This window comes from Garra rufa, chromosome 17 (genome assembly GCF_049309525.1).
Source record: "Garra rufa chromosome 17, GarRuf1.0, whole genome shotgun sequence".
NCBI classification, from domain to species: domain Eukaryota; kingdom Metazoa; phylum Chordata; class Actinopteri; order Cypriniformes; family Cyprinidae; genus Garra; species Garra rufa.
Window position 1 is genome coordinate 1,132,912 of NC_133377.1, and position 18,329 is coordinate 1,151,240.

The 18,329-nt window shown below is 38.3% G+C and overlaps 1 protein-coding gene across 1 annotated transcript; it reads right to left on the reverse strand.

The window, feature by feature from the left end:
• Window positions 1-738: 738 nt before the first annotated feature.
• Window positions 739-5,152, reverse strand: gjb9b (gap junction protein beta 9b). Its single transcript, XM_073821954.1, has 2 exons — window positions 5,023-5,152; window positions 739-2,875 (listed from the first exon to the last, which is right to left on the reverse strand). The coding sequence occupies exon 2, from the start codon at window positions 2,827-2,829 to the stop codon at window positions 2,062-2,064; it is 768 nt and encodes a 255-aa protein (XP_073678055.1). The 5' UTR covers window positions 2,830-2,875; window positions 5,023-5,152; the 3' UTR covers window positions 739-2,061.
• Between the last annotated feature and the right edge of the window lie 13,177 nt (window positions 5,153-18,329).

The window sequence follows — 18,329 nt, forward strand, 5'->3', positions numbered from 1 at the left end:
AGTTTGCTGAAATTAAAATGTGCCCCAAATTTAACAATATAGTCCAACAAAACAATAAAAAATATAGTTCTTGGCACTATTATAAAGTCTATAAAGGTCCATGAAGTGTGAAGGTTTGGTGTATTTAAATAAAGTAACAAAATTCTCATACACTCTCTAAATTGCATGGGGCACTAAATAATGATTTAGTAGGCTATTTAGTTGGTGCTTTAACAAGGGTGTCTCAGATTAGGTTTCCTTAAATGCTGATCAGTGTTTTGTGGACAATCCCAGTCAGACTTTAATACGTGAGAGCACTTATTCGTTTACTGTATTAGGCCAAGGGCAGGTTGCGTACTGTGGTCTCCTCCCACCAAGTTGTTCTCTGTAGGGGTTATATTTTATGTACACTAGGGGGCAGTATGCTCCTTCAGTGAATGAGACTCAAGAATACTGCCCTAACTACCTTCTATTTTTTTTTTTCCCAAAATGATTACATACAACCCCCCAAAAACTTTTATCACAGATAAGTTATTGGCACAGGAAAAGTTATTGAAATATTTAATAAATGCCTATTTTTTGCATGTATTGGCATAATTTGATTATCTAGGTTATTGACCAAGGTCCATTATGTCTTATTTTCTGTTTATGTACTTAACTTTATTGTCCTTAAAGGCAATGTACATACAACAGCATACACATACATCAACACAACACAAACAAAATAACACACATTTATAATAAGTCATTTAAAACATGATTGCAGCAGGTATAAAGGAAGTCTGTATCTGATTTGCACAAAGGAAGTTTAAATATCCGGCCTGAGGGAAGCAGTTGAAATTCAGTATACAATAGGTGGGTGACAATGGAAAGTACTGGCCCTTCCTCGTCACCAAATGTTCATAAATTTGTGTGATAGTCCTTCCGCCCCCACTGTCTTGCTGTACATTTTAATTATACTGTTTAACTTACTGCTATTCTTTACATTCAGATTGACATAAATACGAATAATGGAAAAGCTTGAAAAGTTAGATTCAATAAAACAGTCCAGAAACATCCATATTAAAAGTTTGAAGTTTCCTCAGAAAATACATATGCTTTAATTCCCTGTAATTCCCTCTAATAATGCAAGAGTTTGCCTCTGATGTCCCTTAATGACAGCAGGCAACAAAGGTATAGAGTTCTTCTTATGGAAATCACTGGACACCTCTTTTGTTTTAAGAGCATTAAGCATCACACCACTGAATAAAATGATCTGCCACTGGACCATGACTCCCATCTGACTCGGTGAGGAGAGACACAATTGCATCTGCAAATGTAATAATTTGTCTTCCTTTAAAAACACTCTGACAGTCATCTATATATAAAGAAAACAAAAGAGGGGACAAAACACAACACTGCGGGGTACCAGTAGAAGACAACTATGCATTAGACAAAACACCATTAGACGTACTCTTCGGGAATCCACCAACACACTATGTTTAAGTCTAAATGAAAATTGTTGGTACGTTTCTTTGCCAAAATATAGGGCTGAGCAGAGGAAAAATCAATGAAAATCAATGATTATTTGTACCTTCTAAATGTCATATATAGTAGGGACAAGTGGCATCTTCATCAACAGTTCTGCACCTAATGTGATCAGGGCCTGGACTCTTCCTAACCTTAACCTGATCAAAACAACTACATACATCAGGTTTGCTGATTTGAAATTTAACTGGAGTGTCCAGACTTACTGTATTCCTATAATAATTCGACAATTCAAATGTAAAATCATGAGTATCAAAACGTGTATAAAATGAGTTAAAACCATCTGCTAATTTGTAATCCCACCTAAAGGAATAATTTTTGTCTTCTGTTTAGTTCCAATTATAGACTTCACTCCATCCAGAGCTATATGAGATTTCTAGTTGGAAAACATATACCTTTTCCTTGTTACCACAGTTTTGCTAATCTCACATCATTTCTCACTAGTTTATGGGCCTTACTATACAGAATGCCATCACCTTGTTTAAAATAAACATTCCTCTTTAACTTGTTTAGTTTATCATGCTTGTTTGTGACACACCAGAGTTAAAACCACAGTCATGCTGGCTCTGAATCCTTCTCCTTTGCCTTTTCAGAGTTGCTGAGATTCTGGTTTGATGAGGCTGTTGGATCCACCCTTACATAATTGGGCTTTGTGACGGTAGTCCGGTCTTTATGTGTGAGCAAGAATTTGCGAACCTTCTTAGTAATCAGGTACAACATCTCACAGATACACATGAAGATGCACACAGACGAGGTGACCACCATGAAGAGGGTGAAGATTTTCTTTTCTGTAGGACGGGAGATGTAGCAGTCAACTGTATTTGGACAAGGATACTCAGTGCATTTAGTAAGATTTGGCATGTCGAAATTATAAAGTAAGTACAAAATATAAAGGAAGCCTGCATCAAAGCCAGCTTTGAACACTAGGCTGAGTATGTAGGTGTACCACAGCCCTCCACGCTTCTTCCCTGGGTTGGCATACAGGTGTTCACCCTTGTGGTCATGGGTGTACTTCTGATCCTTCATTTCACGATACTTGACGTGAGCCACCACCATGAGAGATGGGCAAGTGACAAAAATGATTTGGAGAGCCCATAGACGGATGTGGGAGATGGGGAAAAATTTATCATAGCAGACGTTGGTACAGCCTGGCTGGGCGGTGTTGCAGATGAAATCTTTTTGTTCATCACTCCACACCTGCTGAATGGCCACCACAAATACCAGGATACGGAAGACGAACACCACAGATAACCAGACGCGGCCAAAAGCGGTAGAGTATTGACTGACCCCGCCAAGCAGGACCTGTAGGGACAACCAGTTCATGTCTGCCACCACAAACGGGCGTCTTACTCATACCAGGAGGTTAATCCTAAAAAAAAAAATAAATCAGTAAATGAGTTCACTGACAGGATCTAAGACAGAAATCCACAGTAATCATGTCAGTTAAATGGATAGTTCACCCAAAAATTAAAAGTCTGTCATCAATTACCCACCCTCATGTCAATCCAAACTTGTAAGACTTTCGTTTGTCTTTGGAACGCAAATTAAGATGAAATCCGAGAGCTTTCTGATCCTTCATAGACAGCAAGGGTCCAACCACGTTCAAGGTCCAGAAGGGTACCAAGAACATCGAAAAAAATAGGCCATTTGACTTCAGTGGTTCAACAGTAATTTTATGAAGGTATAAGAATACTTTTTTGTGCACAAAAAGTATTCTTGTAGCTTCATAAAATGACAATTGAACCACTAATGTGGACTGTTTTGTCATTTTTCTTGGTACCTTTCTGAACCTTGAACAATTGTTTGAAAGGTTATGAATTTGATGTACATTTTCCATGTTAATGCAATGTCTGATTTTAAAATGGTTTTCAAAGGATGAATTTTGAGATTTTAAGTGTTGAACTAATATTTAATTTCTCATGATTTCTAAAGTGTGATAAAAAGGCAACGAGGAAATCTGTGACAAAGGTCAGAATTCCTGTTATGAAGTAGAATTTTGAGGTGCACTCTTGCCATAAATGAATCTATTATTTTTTTCTACATAATTTGTAACACAAAAAATTGAAAATATCTATTTAGGAGCCTTAGATCTTTCCAACGATAATATTTTTTTGTAAAATGGTGAAGTAAACTTGGGCGTCCCACAGAGGGGATGATGACAGTTAATTTAGCATTGGTTTATTCTTAATCCCAGACCAGATTTGACTGATTCAATGCAGATGTACAATTTAAGGAAAGCACATCTGATGGTTGCAAATGTATCTAAATTAAATGAATGGTTGTTTTACACAATATTTTCTCAATGTTAACAAAAAATTGATTGTTGGTCAATGCCAGTAATCTCAAAATGGCTGAATATTATAATTCATTCATTCTCAAACTATAAAATGATCTGCAGTAATACTTTGATTCTAATTCCCCTGAAATCAGAATTACCCTTAAAAAAACATCTTTCGCTTCTCCTTCACTTGCTTTCACTATGAAGTTCAGAATCAGATGCCAAGAACGCCATGACAAGAAATTGCTAAATAAATAGTTTCTAAAAGTTTGAGGATTTTAGAGGGTTTTCATTTTCTCTTCAGAATCTTTTACAGTGGCCCATCAAGCTAAGTTTCACAATAAAGCGAGAAATTTGAAACCTAAGGCTGGTGGAGGACACTACATGATTTTGCCTTAATTTACAGTCTGGAGAAGTTGACTGAAAGTTAGTCAGTTTGCAGATTTGAGTTGACAGATTTCATAGAAAATCATGTAGTGTTTGAAAGTCACAGTCAGACTGATTTTTTTGAATCCATCCAGTCTGAGGATATCAAAACATGTTTGCTATTTTAAGCCAATGTGTTTGCCATTATACTGTAGGTCTGCATTCAGTATTCACAATAGTGAATAGATTTACCATTGAATGTGGCCTTGTTAGTGAAACAGCATTGTGTTCAAAACACCATCAAGTTGGTTAGACAATAAAATAGCTCTCATAGTTTCAATTTCTCATTGTTTTCTTGACACATAATCTTATTACAGGAAACTCCTTAGCCGAGAGTCTTACCATTTACATTTAACAGATATATGCAAAAAATAGTTTAACTCACAGTAGTTTAAGATAAATCCTGACAACATACATACATGTCAGAGACATCTATTTGAATTATGCGTTGACATATTTTTTAGAGTGTTTGCTCATTGGTAATACGTCTATGACGTTTCCTGTTAGATGTCAAATAGACATTTAGAAAATGTCGTTTATGATTTAGAATGTATGAAAAACTGACATCTAAAGATGTCTATCAGATGTCTGTACACTGCAGCTGCTTTCCAGATAAAGCTTCTTCAGTCGACATCTTGCAGGTGTATATGTGCTATCCGGGAAGTGTACAGATTAGCATTTACGAATTCAAATAATCTACATCATAGTCATAAATTATTGGTATTTACAGTATTATTGATCCTTAACATGGTGACCATCATTTAAAACAACATTCTCTTTATAGAGCAGATATAAATCATATATTTCCTTACCTTTTTAGGTTTCAGAGAGGAACAGTATGAGCTGTTTGTACTTCACTGGAATCAAAATGAAAGGCTCTGCCTTCGTTTGACAATCTAGACCGACTTGATTTTGCGTGGCAGGCTGTGCCAGATTATAACTATGACTAGACTCACCTGAGTTTACGTCAAGTGAAACTAAATCATTATTTCTGTAGGGGATTTGCTATTGTAATCAGTTTTGTATAACACCGGGGTCATTCAATAAAGTTACTCAGACTGGTATAACAGCTAGTCAAGGTTGTTTAAATCTAAACAAACTTCAAAGCAGCTCATAGCCTGGCAAATCCTTGTTTATTTTTAGGTGTGTGTATAAGTGGGTGTGTATGTGGGTGTGGGTGTCTTTGCTCACTACAATACTTTGCATGAAATAACATTGTTCTATAGAAATGTAGAGTCATCATCTTATATTGCTGCAATAACTAAATTCTCATAAAGCTAGACTACATTTTCAATATTTTTTTATTGGATATTTGACACGCGGCATTTATGGTGCATCCTGAATAAAGTTGGTTATTCTTTCTTTATACTGTCACACATAAAAATAGCTATGGTGTAAAAAAAAAAAACAAAAAAAAAAAACAGCAGGATCTGAGGGCATAAAATCAAAACTAAAAACTTAAGAACAAAAGGCAGTCAAACTGAAAGTGTTTATTAACGAGTGTTTTATTTATAAACCAGACTCAAAACGAAAAACAACATTCCTCCAAAGGGCAGTTTGTTTATGTATGTCACGTGTTTTCATGGGAACATTTAATATAGTACAGACGGAAATGAGTAAGTGCAGATACACATGTAGATCGATAGAAGGAGAAGTTGGAAGCAAGGAAGAAACACTTTTGTATACTTCAAAGACTCACAATGGACATGAGGACAAAGTAGCTGAGGGTGCAGTGGGCTGAAGCGCTATTTCCTCCTTCAGGCTGGCGGTGCCATGGTTACAGCCTGGTGTGTATGTGGGTGAATATGCACAGATATTTGTCATGTTGCTTCTGCGAGGCTCTCCGAGAGTAATTGGATACAACTTTCACCTCCGTGCTGTCAAAAGGAGTTTGTTTTCAAATATAATGCCTCAGGCTGTCAGCTTGTCTACGCCGTACCCATCTGTGAGAGTTTGCATGCAGATATACAGCACTGCAAGTTTGTGTTTACCTATAACACGTAACAGCTTATGCAGAACATGTATCCGGCAATCCCCACTGATTTGCCATGTTTCTCTGTATTTCCAAACTAGCTTGGTCTGATCTCCTCCCACCTCCTTCCTGCCCAAATTTACCCACAGTTGGATTTAAATTGATATTCTTGTATCCAGGCCATAGGATAATCTGTTTTTACATTTAACTTCTGACATGTTCAATACAGAACAGGATTTGTTATGATTTTTTTATGACCCAGATATAAACATTGTTAGCAAGTGCCTCTAATGCCTGTTTTTCACAGTGATACATCAAACATGGAATAAGTGCTGGATGGTGTACCAGTTCAAACAGTATACACATCTAACTACTGGTAAAAAACTAATGTAATTGTTATCTGGCCAAATAAACCAACTGTAATGGTCATTAACAGAAAACAGAATGCAAAAAGGAGAAAAATACTGTAGCAGCCAGAGCAAACTCACAGCTCACAATGCATGAAATATTGACAGAAAATCCTAAATGCTGAGTTGTGATGAGGTAGGGGTTTATATTAATGTATCTCTGTGGAAAACTGACTTCTTCAGAAAAAAATGTAGATTTTTCTTTTCATCTTACCTCCATATGTAGTGTTTAAAAACACAGTGCTGCTATGTTCACAGCGGTAAACAAGAAAATGCTGTATTGCTGCTGTTCTATAAGTGCCACCTGCTGTCAGTAAATGAATTTGCATCTCATTCTGCCTGTCTGCTACAGTTAAGGTCTAAAGTTAGCATACACCTTGCAGAATCTGCTAAATGTTAATTATTTTATTAAAGAGAGATTATACATAATGCATGATATTTTTTATTTTATTTAGTACTTGCCTGAATAAGGTATTACACATAAAAAATGCTTACATATAGTCCACAAGAGAAAATAATAGTTGATCCGGTTTAAAAGTTTACATCAGCTTTATTCTAAATACTGTGAAAAATCCTTCAGGTTCCACGGATTCTTTGGTTTTTCAGCACTTTTGTGTATTTGAACCCTTTCCAATAATGACTGTATGATTTTGAGATCCATCTTTTCACACTGAGGACAGCTGAGGGACTCATATGCAACTATAACAGAAGGTTCAAACACTCACTGATGCTCCAGAAGGAAAAACAATGCATTAGGAGCCAGGGGTGTAAACTTTTGAACAGAATGAAATGTGTACATTTTTTTCTTATTTTGCCTAAATATCTTTTTTTTTTTTTTTCATTTAGTACTGCCCTCCAGAAGCTACAGAAGATAATTACACATTTCCCAGAAGACGAAATAAGTTACATTTACCCTGTTCTTTAATTTAAAAAATAGTTTACACCCCTCTTAGTGTATTGTGTTTCCTTCTGGACCATCAGTGTGCGTTTGAACCTTCTGTAATAGTTGCATATGGGTACCTCAGTGTGTGAAAAGATGGATCTCAAAATCATACAGGAAAAAGGAATGGGTTAAAATACTGAAAAATACTCAAAAATGCTGAAAGAATGATTTTTCTGAAGAACAGTGGGCAGTTTAACTTAGGACAAACAAGGGAGTCATGAACAACTATCACTAAACAAAACAAAAAACAGCTGTAAATCGTTTAGGTAACAACACAGTATTAAGCATTAAGCGTGTGTAAAATTTTGAACTAAGTAATTTTTATAAACTCAACTATTATTTTCTCATGTTGACTATGTAAACATCTTTTATGTTAAGTATCTTATTCAGATCAGTATTAAATAAAAAGTAACACACATTTTGTATGATCCCTCTTATTTTGGTAAAATAATTAACAATTTTGCAGATTCTTTTGACTGCAAATGTATTTCTGTTTTATGCAGACATGTTTTATAGCATAATTTTACAAATCTGAGGTCAGGCCATTTAGTTTTTGCTTAAATATTGAAATTATACAGTCTGATTTACTTAAAAAACTGCTCATGTAGCAAGTTTGTTTGGACTGTGATTGAAATGCAGTGGTTATGCAACTGTTTCATCAAATCTGATTTATACAGGGGACATGTGATTAACCAGAAATCTTAACAGGCCACATTTGCATCGTTACATTGATTAATTTTTTTATGATAATTAAGTACATTCCCTAACCACCAGTTTTCATTACTGTAATGTTTTCAGGCATTTGAATTAATCAATTTGTTTCTTGCTAATTCCTGTTATGTTCTAATTTACATTTAGATTTTCATTACTATAAAACAGAAAGTAGTTAAAAAGATTATTACATGCATTACCATTAAAAAAACTAGTAAGATTTATTCTCACTAAAACAGACATAAATCCAGTGTAAAAAAATCAATAAATAATAATAATAATAATAATAATGTGAAATACAGTAGTATTTGAAAATATTAGTACAATTTAACTTTTTTTCCCCCAGAAATTGTTGTAATATGCTCATTTATGCTAATATGCTAATTGTTATCAATATTGAATACAGTTGTATTGCTTCATATTTTTGTGGAATCTATCTGATTATTTGATAGAATATAATCTGAAAATATACCTGACTGTTTTTGTGATACACTAGAAGCAGAATTAGGGTTTCTCTTCATCAAGGAGATCAGTGTACTGACCGAAGTAGAACAAAGAGCGTCTTTGATCATTTCACTAAGGCACCACTAGAGAGGGCTGAAGCTCCACTATCCTTCATCAACTTTTCTCAGAAGCCAGCAGGTTATCGTTAAAGCTTTGGAAAAGAGCTTTACAACTCAGCCTCATGCTGAGAAATGAAGCAACACAGCTGCAGAGTAATTCTATATTTGTGACTCACTATTTAATTAAACTGTCAACCAGACGTAAATATTAATAACCCGAACTGCGTCTTCTAAACTAAACCTAACCTATTTCTACCTTTTTCTTCCTAGTATTTCGTTAGCAGGTTGTTGTGGATTGTGACTTATAACCTCCTGCTGAACTGCCAACAATAGAGCATGTTGTACTTTGTATAAGCAGCTTTGGTAAAGAAGGAACATAAATGCAGTCCAAGATCTCTGGAGAAGACCATGGTCACTAGCCAACATTCGAGTGTACTGAAAAAAAAAAATCATCAAAGTTGTCCTAAGATAAGAACGGGTATTCTTTTTGGTTTTAGGACAAATTTGATGAAAGGTTTTGATCCACTTCGAATGTTGACTACTGTATATCAAAGACTGTTACTCTGGTACTATATACCAAATCTACCATCTCTGTCTGCATCACCCAGGAGGTTTAGAGGAGGTCAAAAATGTAGCAGTGGGAGAAAGAGTCAAGACCTTGAGACCAGAGTGGACATGAATTTACTATAAGCGAGAAGGACTTGATATGAAGGGAAACCTGGCAAACAGGCTGCATGTGAGAGAGAGACAGTGACTTAGCAGTCAAGACTTGTGCTCTTCTGAACCAGAGGAAGGATGGGGTTGTGTCGAGGGGGCGAGGAAAGGAGAGCTGTCACGAAGCGTCTCAGCCAGACCCCGGGTGAATGTAGATGTGTCCTGCTGAAGCAGAGCTTCCGCATGTCATACCTGGCAACTCAAATGCCAGCTGGAACACAGAGCTGTTCTTGAACCGCTATGACAAAGGGGTAATGTCTCTGCAGGTCTGTGTTGTGACAGATCTGTGGCTCACTTTTGCAGGAGGCATGGAGTGTGAGACTGTGTTTTGCTCTAGCCTTCAGGACATCACCAAGACTGAACAGTGCTTGGACTCCACTCTAGTTACTGGAGTTTTTGTTTTACTCCTGGAGCGTTTTGATGGTTGAAGCTGAAGTGCCATCTTTTCATTCTGTGGTTTTCAATACAAATGTGAACATCTTTTTAACAGTGCAAAGCGTTCCTTTCTGATTACATTTTGTTCTGAATCTCTGAACCTAAGTATTACTCTTCTGGAATTAATTGAGCCTAAACTGCTCAATGTGCAGACTTTGTTACATTTGGTATTTGCTTCAAGTTTGATAATCTCTCATTGGCATACATTTTTTGGCCTAGATTCTTTGCTGAAAGTTTAGCTCTGATTTACTATGTATGTATGAAAGCCCATTTCTATCACATAAAAAAATGGAAATTATATACCAGGTCATAATTGCAAGATAAAAATTATGAGATAAAAAAAAGGTGTAATTTTTCTTTTTTATCTCACACTTATAAAATTTTTTTTATCTCATAATTATTACTTAGTATGTCCTAATTTTTATTTCAGAATTGATTTTGTCATAATTTAGAGGAAAAAAGGAATGAAATACCAACATAATTATGTGAATTGAGTTAAATGGACAATTGCATTTTGATATTAAAGTTTAAAAAAATATTATAACAAGTGTACAAATATGATTGTTGTTTGTTTAGTGATAGTTCTTAATGATCCCTTGTTTGTCCTAAATAATTAAACTGCCCACTGTTCTTCAGAAAAATTCTTCAGGTGCCACAAATTCTTTGGTTTTTCAGCATTTTGACTATGATTTTGAGATCCATCTTTTCACATTGAAGACAACTGAGAGACTCATATGCAACTATTACAGAAGATTCAACCACTCACTGATGCTCCAGAAAGAAACTATTCCAATCCATTAAGAGCTGGGGGTTAAAACTTTTTGAAATTGAAGATCAGGGTAAATTTAACTTATTTTGTCTTCTGGGAAACATATAAGTTTCTTCTGTAGCTTCTGAAGGACAGTACTAAAAAAAAAATAAGCAAAATAAGAAAAATGTGCACATCTTCATTCTGTTCAAAAGTTTACACCCCTGGCTCTTAATGCATCGTTTTTCCTTCTGGAGCATCAGTGAATGTTTAAACCTTCTGTAATAGTTGCATTTGAGTCCCTCAGTTGTCCTCAGTGTGAAAAGATGGATCTAAAAGCATACAGTCATTGTTGGAAAGGGTTCAGATACACAAAAATGCTGAAAAACCAAAGAATTTGTGGGACCTGAAGGATTTTTCTGAAGAACAGCGGGCAGTTTAACTGTTCAGGACAAACAAAAAGACTCATGAACAACTATCACAAAACAAAAAACTACATGTTTACACTGTGTTACTGTGTGCATACAAAAGTTCGTAACAAGTTTTTTTTTTTTTTTTTTGTCATCTGAGGAGGTTTGTTATTGCTGTGTGATTTGGTGTGTAATCCTTATAATCTTTATCTCTCTTCTATCCTTTTTGGTCTGGTCTCAGCCAGCAGACGGCAATCTGTGGCCAGACTTCTAATTGCTGTGGCAATCAGAGCGACACGGTCAGACAAGTCAGCTGATTAGAGAACTTCAGTATGTCTGCAGCCTTCTTGGTTCAGCTGTCAAAGTGAGGACACAGATAGAGAGTAACAAACGGGTGTGTGTGTTTGTGAAAGTATGAATTCATAGGTTCTCTCTCTGGAGACATGGAGCAAAACAGGCTGGAAATGAAAAAAGTTTACTTAATTATTTTAGATCAATGGTAGGTATTCATATATGGTTTGTCACAACCTTCTGCAAAATGTATGTTTTTTTATTGTCTGTTTGTCAATATGGAGCATATCGTCAGATATGAAAAAAGTTTAATATCAAAAGTTCATTATAAATATTGTTAAATCTAGCATTCTTTTCAGATCCATTTACTGAAATGTCACCACTATCAGACCAAATAATCTGGTGGGTTGACAGCTTGAGTGTTTGATAAAATAATCATATTTTGCATTACACATGTATTAAATGCCATGTGTGTGTGTGTGTGTGAGTGTGTGTGTTTCTTGTGGTGGAGTTGAAATAAAAAATCTTAATTTGCCATTTGCACTTGCTTATTGTGGTTACACATTAGATACAATTTGCTTTGGGTAAGTCTAATGGGCAGTATTCGGTCTCATTAATCTATTATTTGTTCCAGAGAAAATAGTTTTGGCTGAGGGCAAAATCTCATCACTTTATATTTTATGTAAGCCTACATAAATATGATGGTGATTTTAGTTACATTAATCCACCATTAGATGGTGAGAAGTCAAGTTTTATGAGTGAGTCAGCAGTAAAGACTTTTATACTGAAAGAAACTGAAACAGGGTTGTGAACAAGAAAGTTATTTTTTAGAAATGCACTGAGCAGCACTGTCACTGGAAATAACCCTTAACAGATGAAATAATTGTACGACAATTGTTCCTCAGCGGACATTAAAACTAGTGTTTTATTGTGAATATGAGATTGAGCTGAAGAATGAATGCTGTACCAGATGCAATCTTTTGAATCACACTCGCTCAGTCCATCTCTCACAACACTCTACATAATACAGTGATCTTTTAGTTCTAAAGTGATGTAAAGATTCATTAAATTGATTAAAATTACATCAAATATATTTATAATGTTAAAGATTTCTATTTCAACAAAAAATCCTAAAAGCAGAACAAAAAAACACCACATCAACATATTCAAATGATTTCTGAAGGATTATATGATACTGAAGACTAATGGAATATTTACTGAAATCTTAAAAATTTTGAATAAAAAGGACAGTGCACTCTTGATGAGCATAACAGATTTCTTTCAAAAACATTTGAAACATCTTACCAGCTTCATTTTTTTTAATGGTGGTGTATTGTGTGTGTGTTTTTATGAATGCTAATGGGGCTCAGTGTCTTAAGAATCAGTGAACAGTGTAGTTTAAGGAATTTATTTCAAAGAAATGCCTGTCCTCTGCACCTGATTACCCCCCACCTGCTAACATACTGTCTGATGCAACCTGTAGAAAATCCCTCACATGGACTATGACTATTAATGAACTGTGGCCCCAGAGAGTTCTGGTTTCTTCTGACCTGTTTTTTACATGCCCGTGAATGCATACATTACCGCTAGCATGCCAGATAATAGACTACATAGCCAGACAATAATCCTCATTAAGAACTTGGTGCCATTGATTCCAGGATGAGACACATTTGGACACACAACACACGTGCAGGTTTATAGACATGCATAGAAACACACTCACAAAAACTCAACCTATTAACTGGAAACTCAAGATCAATAGGAAGTGCAAATTTAAGAGTCTGAACCACTAAGCTCGACTGGGGTTTTGTGAGTTGGTATTAAGTCAAGTGCATACAACATGAGGTCCTAGTAAAGAAAATGAGTCTTTTGCCACCTCAAAGAATATCTGAAGAAGATGAAAATAATTAGTGGTCGATTGCTATCGATTTATATATATATATATATATATATATATATATATAAATTTCTTTTTTTTTTTGATAGCAGATGCCAGTTTCTTACAGAGTGGAGTCAATGATATAAAGCCTGCATATATATTAGGATACTGAAAATAATGCTTTAGTACTCCATACTATAAAACCACAAAGTACGTTATTCACTGTACTACTGTACATATAATGCAGTCTTGCCTTACTTCACCACATCCATTCTTATGAGGCGCTATGTGAGTGCTTTTTAAGTATGTCTGGTTACTTTTTGTATCTGAGAGGCGTTTTTGACCTGTTCAGAGTTCCCCTCAGGCTTTATTAGCATGGATGATTCACAGTCTTGAAACATCAGAAAGGTGATTACAAAGTCCAGAGAAGGACAGGAAAGTCTTTTGTCTCTGCACTCGACTTTATGCCAGTGTGCAATCAATGACGGGCCGGCTACAATTGAGTTACAATCATTCTGTGTTTTCCGGCACGGCTTTGATGCGGCGCACTCTTAAGCACTCTTTGATGGGACATGGGAGGGAATTGAATTAGCCTTACTCTGCGAGGAAGAGTGGCACCTTAGAGCTTTGCCATTCAATAAACGGCTCTCATTTACTTGCTGTGCCTTCTGTTTATCACACTCTCTTTTAACCGGTCTTTTTATTTCACCTTGTGCATTTGCAGCTGTCGTCTCAGGATGAGAGAAAAAGGGAGGGAATAAAGTGCAGCCACAGTCGTGGACTAATATAAAAATGCTTTGGACTAGTTTATCATCAATTATTAGGTGCAAGTCATCATAATTTTATCAGGGTCTCCAGGTGCCACATGGAACTGAGGAGTCTTTCATGCTATCATATAGGTAATGCTGCTGACCAAATCACGTTGTGTTGGTTCTCTGGAAATACATCATGTCTTGATACATCTGTAAGGTCAGGTTTGAACTTATGGGGGTCCAGTGTATTGAATGAACGTTGAAAGAAGGAATGAGTGTGATAATCCAGACAGTCATGGCTCACTAAGTAAGATTTATGTGCAGGACGATCTCATATTTGGCTCACCGTCTGAATGCATAAATAATTTTGCGCATTGAAAGTCACCTTGTCGACATAGGTAGACACCCTATTTACATCTCTCCAGTAGTGGTAAGGTAAAATGAGTTGATCAAACTGAGTTTAAAAATTAAACTTTTTTGCACACAATTTACAAAAATCTGCATTCTGTAAGTTTTTGTGGTTAGAAAAGATCTAAAGTTAATTATTGAGTAAGTACATAACCAGTCAGTGCTCAAAACTATCCGCTTACCTCAGGCCGATTCACAACGGTAAGCTTGTAATAATGTTTTCTAATTTGAGTGATTTGAGTCATTCGTCTATGGGTCATTATGTCAAGTCTGTATATATATAAATAAAGAGTCTCAGCTAGTAGGCCATATCGCGTGTGTGGATGGTGCAGCTGGCGGATCGTTTATAGCCTCTTCTTACAGCAGTTGGAATAATTAAACTGGTCATTCTGAATAGTCTTAAACGGTGCATGATGGGTATGAAACATATGTGAGTGACTAAAATAAATGTGCATATGATGAGAGATTTGTGGGATTACACTGTACTTACAAAAGATCTGTATTTCAAGGAGAACACGTTCTAAGAAACTTTAAGCGTGTGTACACACTTGTCATGTTTGGTTTGATTAAAACAAACTCTAGTGTGATTGCTCTGTTAGTGCATTTCATTTGAATAAGTGTGAATGCTGCCATCTGAACCCTTGCTGTCTTCTTCTGAGTCCACACTTTCGTGACATAATGGCACTTTGACTGTAGGATAGAAGTCTGCCTTGGAGCTTCCTCTTGCTGGTTTATGCTGGTCCTTGACCAGCACATGACCAGCTAAGGACCAGCTTAAACCAGCATCAAAACTACCTAACCAGCATATGTGTCACATCCCCGGACTTTCATGTTGGTTTCTCCCATTCTCCCCCGCAGTTCAGTGTGTGTTTGGTTCCTCCTTCATTGTCTCCACCTGGATGTGTAATCAGTCTGTGTATTTAAGGTGTGTGTTTTCCCCTGTACTCTTGTCGGTCTTTGATGTTATATGGATGTCTTACCCTGCTGTTCCTGTGTCTGCTTGTATTCCGTTGGATTTATTAAATATTCGTCTTTTACTACGTCGTTGTTCGTGTGTTCCTGCCTACATCGTGACAGAAAGACCGACCGAAACAGTTATTTTGCGTGTTCACCTCCGTTTTGTTTCCCGTTTGTTTTTTCCAGTCCTTTTTGTTTCCGTTGTGTTTCCCCATGGATTCCTTTTTACGTCCAGAGTTCATCCTGCTACGGCTGAAGCAGGGGGAATTACCGCTCGAGGGATACACGTTAATGTTCCAGCTCGTAGCTCAAACCACCAGCTACTCGGACGACGCGCTCTGTGCATTCTATGACGCAAGTCTCAATGCGTCATGCAGAGCGTCGTCGTCCGAGAACGGCCCTCGAGCGGACTTCGCCGCGTTTATGGAGTGGACACTGGCGAGAAACAAACCCTCGTTTCCCACCCATTCCCAGGAGAATCTCGCCAGTGCCACTCCAGACCCAGAGCCCAGCCAGCCACCCCGACCCGCGGATTGTGAGCCCATCAGAGACGGGAAGCCCGAGCCCGGAGCGACAGCAGTATGGAGTGCCGACAGGGCCAAAACTGCTGATCAGGTGCGTGAGCCGACTATTACATCTGCGACGGTGGAGTGCTTCGTGGAGCAAGAGAGTGCGGTAGAGAGCCCCGCCCACTGCACTATCACTGAGGGTGAGCTGAAACAAGATTATGGGGATGTTATGGACTGTGTCATGGAAATACCTATCTGCCTGGATTTCCCACCCACCCTCCCTCATCTGCCTAGTCCTGAATCTCCGCTGGTTCTGCCCAGCCTTCATGAATCCCCGCTGTCTTCTGTCAGTCCCCTTGCTCACCCTCAGCCCACCATCTGTGCGGTGGGTTCGCCGCGGGTCTGCCAGTCTCCATCGGTGTCATGGCTGGAGGATCCCTCACCATCGCCTCCAGCCTCAGAGTCCTGGACTCCGCCTCGGCCCTCCGACCCTGCGGCTCCACCCCGGCTCTCTGCTCCCTCGTCTCCGCCGTCGCCCGTCGATCCACCAGCTCCACCGGGCACCATCGTCCCTCCGGCTCCGCCCTGGTCAGTCGTCGCCCCACAATCGCCTCTGGACTCTACTCCTCCGGCTGTGCCTCGTCGCGCCGTCCCACCGGCTCTGTGGACCTCCTCCCTCCCGCGGGCACAGCCTCGGTCCTCTGTCGCTCCGGCTCCGCCGCGGATCTCCGGATCTCCATCTCCGCCTTGGTCGCCAGAGCCTTGGGTTCCACCTTGGGTTCCATCGGTTTTCCGTCTCCGCCTCGGGCTCTCCCACCACCTGCTCCGCCTCCGTCGGTCGGCCTCTTGGAGTCGTCAGCCCTTCCTCCACCATGGCTCCTCCCTCCATCGGCTCCACCATGGGAATACATCTTGGCTGCGTTCTGGGTCCCACCTGGCTCCTCCTGCTCCAGCCCATTCCTGTCACATCCTTGGCTCCTCCCTCCGTCACCACCCTGGACTCCATCTTGTGCCCTCCTCCCGGGAGTCCGTCCTCCGCCGAAACCCCCTCCTAAGACTGTTTGTTGTTTCCTGTTTGTCGGCGTGAGGACACGCCTTCCGGGAGGGGGAGGTAATGTCACATCCCCGGACTTTCATGTTGGTTTCTCCCATTCTCCCCCGCAGTTCAGTGTGTGTTTGGTTCCTCCTTCATTGTCTCCACCTGGATGTGTAATCAGTCTGTGTATTTAAGGTGTGTGTTTTCCCCTGTACTCTTGTCGGTCTTTGATGTTATATGGATGTCTTACCCTGCTGTTCCTGTGTCTGCTTGTATTCCGTTGGATTTATTAAATATTCGTCTTTTACTACGTCGTTGTTCGTGTGTTCCTGCCTACATCGTGACAATATGCTGTTTTTTTTTTTTTTTTTTTTACCAGGGTAGGGTGCATATTGCCCGCCAAGGGGCACTCATGAGCATCCTTTTGAAAGCTAAAATGACTAATGGGACACCCTACGGTCATGTGGACTTAAAGGACACGTGCACGTGGCAACCATTGTAAGTCTGCATACAAATAAAATATGAACGCAACACAGACAAAATACTTAATAAACGAACCAAAAACAGGATGTCATGACATGATGCAATGCTATGTGACATTTTTGCCACGAAACGAGTGGTGTGCCCTAAACAAGTGGTGTATCCTTTTGTTCGGGGTGTTCGGTGAGTTCTGTCACGATATATACTTCATTCAATCTGACCAATCAGGTTGTGAACGTATCATTATGCCTTTCGGTATCTTTAGGTTCGCTATTTAAAAATGCCAGTGTGAACGCTAAGCGGAACAGGACCAAATGTATTGTTTTCCTTTTTCGTTCTGGACCAAACGAACCAAGAGAACTGAACTACAAGTGTAAACACACCCTTAGAGATTAGACTGTACAGAAAACGAAATCAGATAACACTAACACACACTAAATACAGTCACGTAATGTTGTTAACAATTTCCACAGTTTGATGTGATCTGAGCTAGATCGTCAGATTTAATCACCATTCATAGTGCAATTTATTGTAAAAACTTTTTTTTTTTTTCAGTTGATCAGAAAAAAAATGGCAGACATGTTACTGGTGACATTTTCTGTGAATCTTCTTATTTTGGACATACTGCAAAGATATAGTACCTGTAATTCCAAAGTACAGTAAATATACAAACATACACTTTAAAACATTGGATTCATTGTGCTGAGGAGCTGCACTAATGCACAATCCACGTAAAGAAGATAATTCCGCAAATAACTGCAATTGCGGGTTTCAAACAGAGATGGTGACAGAGGCAGAACTTACAAATTGCTTCAGAACACAAAGTCATTTTTTTATTTTATTAACTTTCACAAAGTACAGTGCTACGTTTATTCCTATGTGTGCCACATTTTGTGAACTTATG

Coding starts and splice junctions, on each gene's coding strand:
- gjb9b (XM_073821954.1), bottom strand. CDS start 2,829: ATGAACTGGTTGTCCCTACAGGTCCTGCTTGGCGGGGTCAGTCAATAC.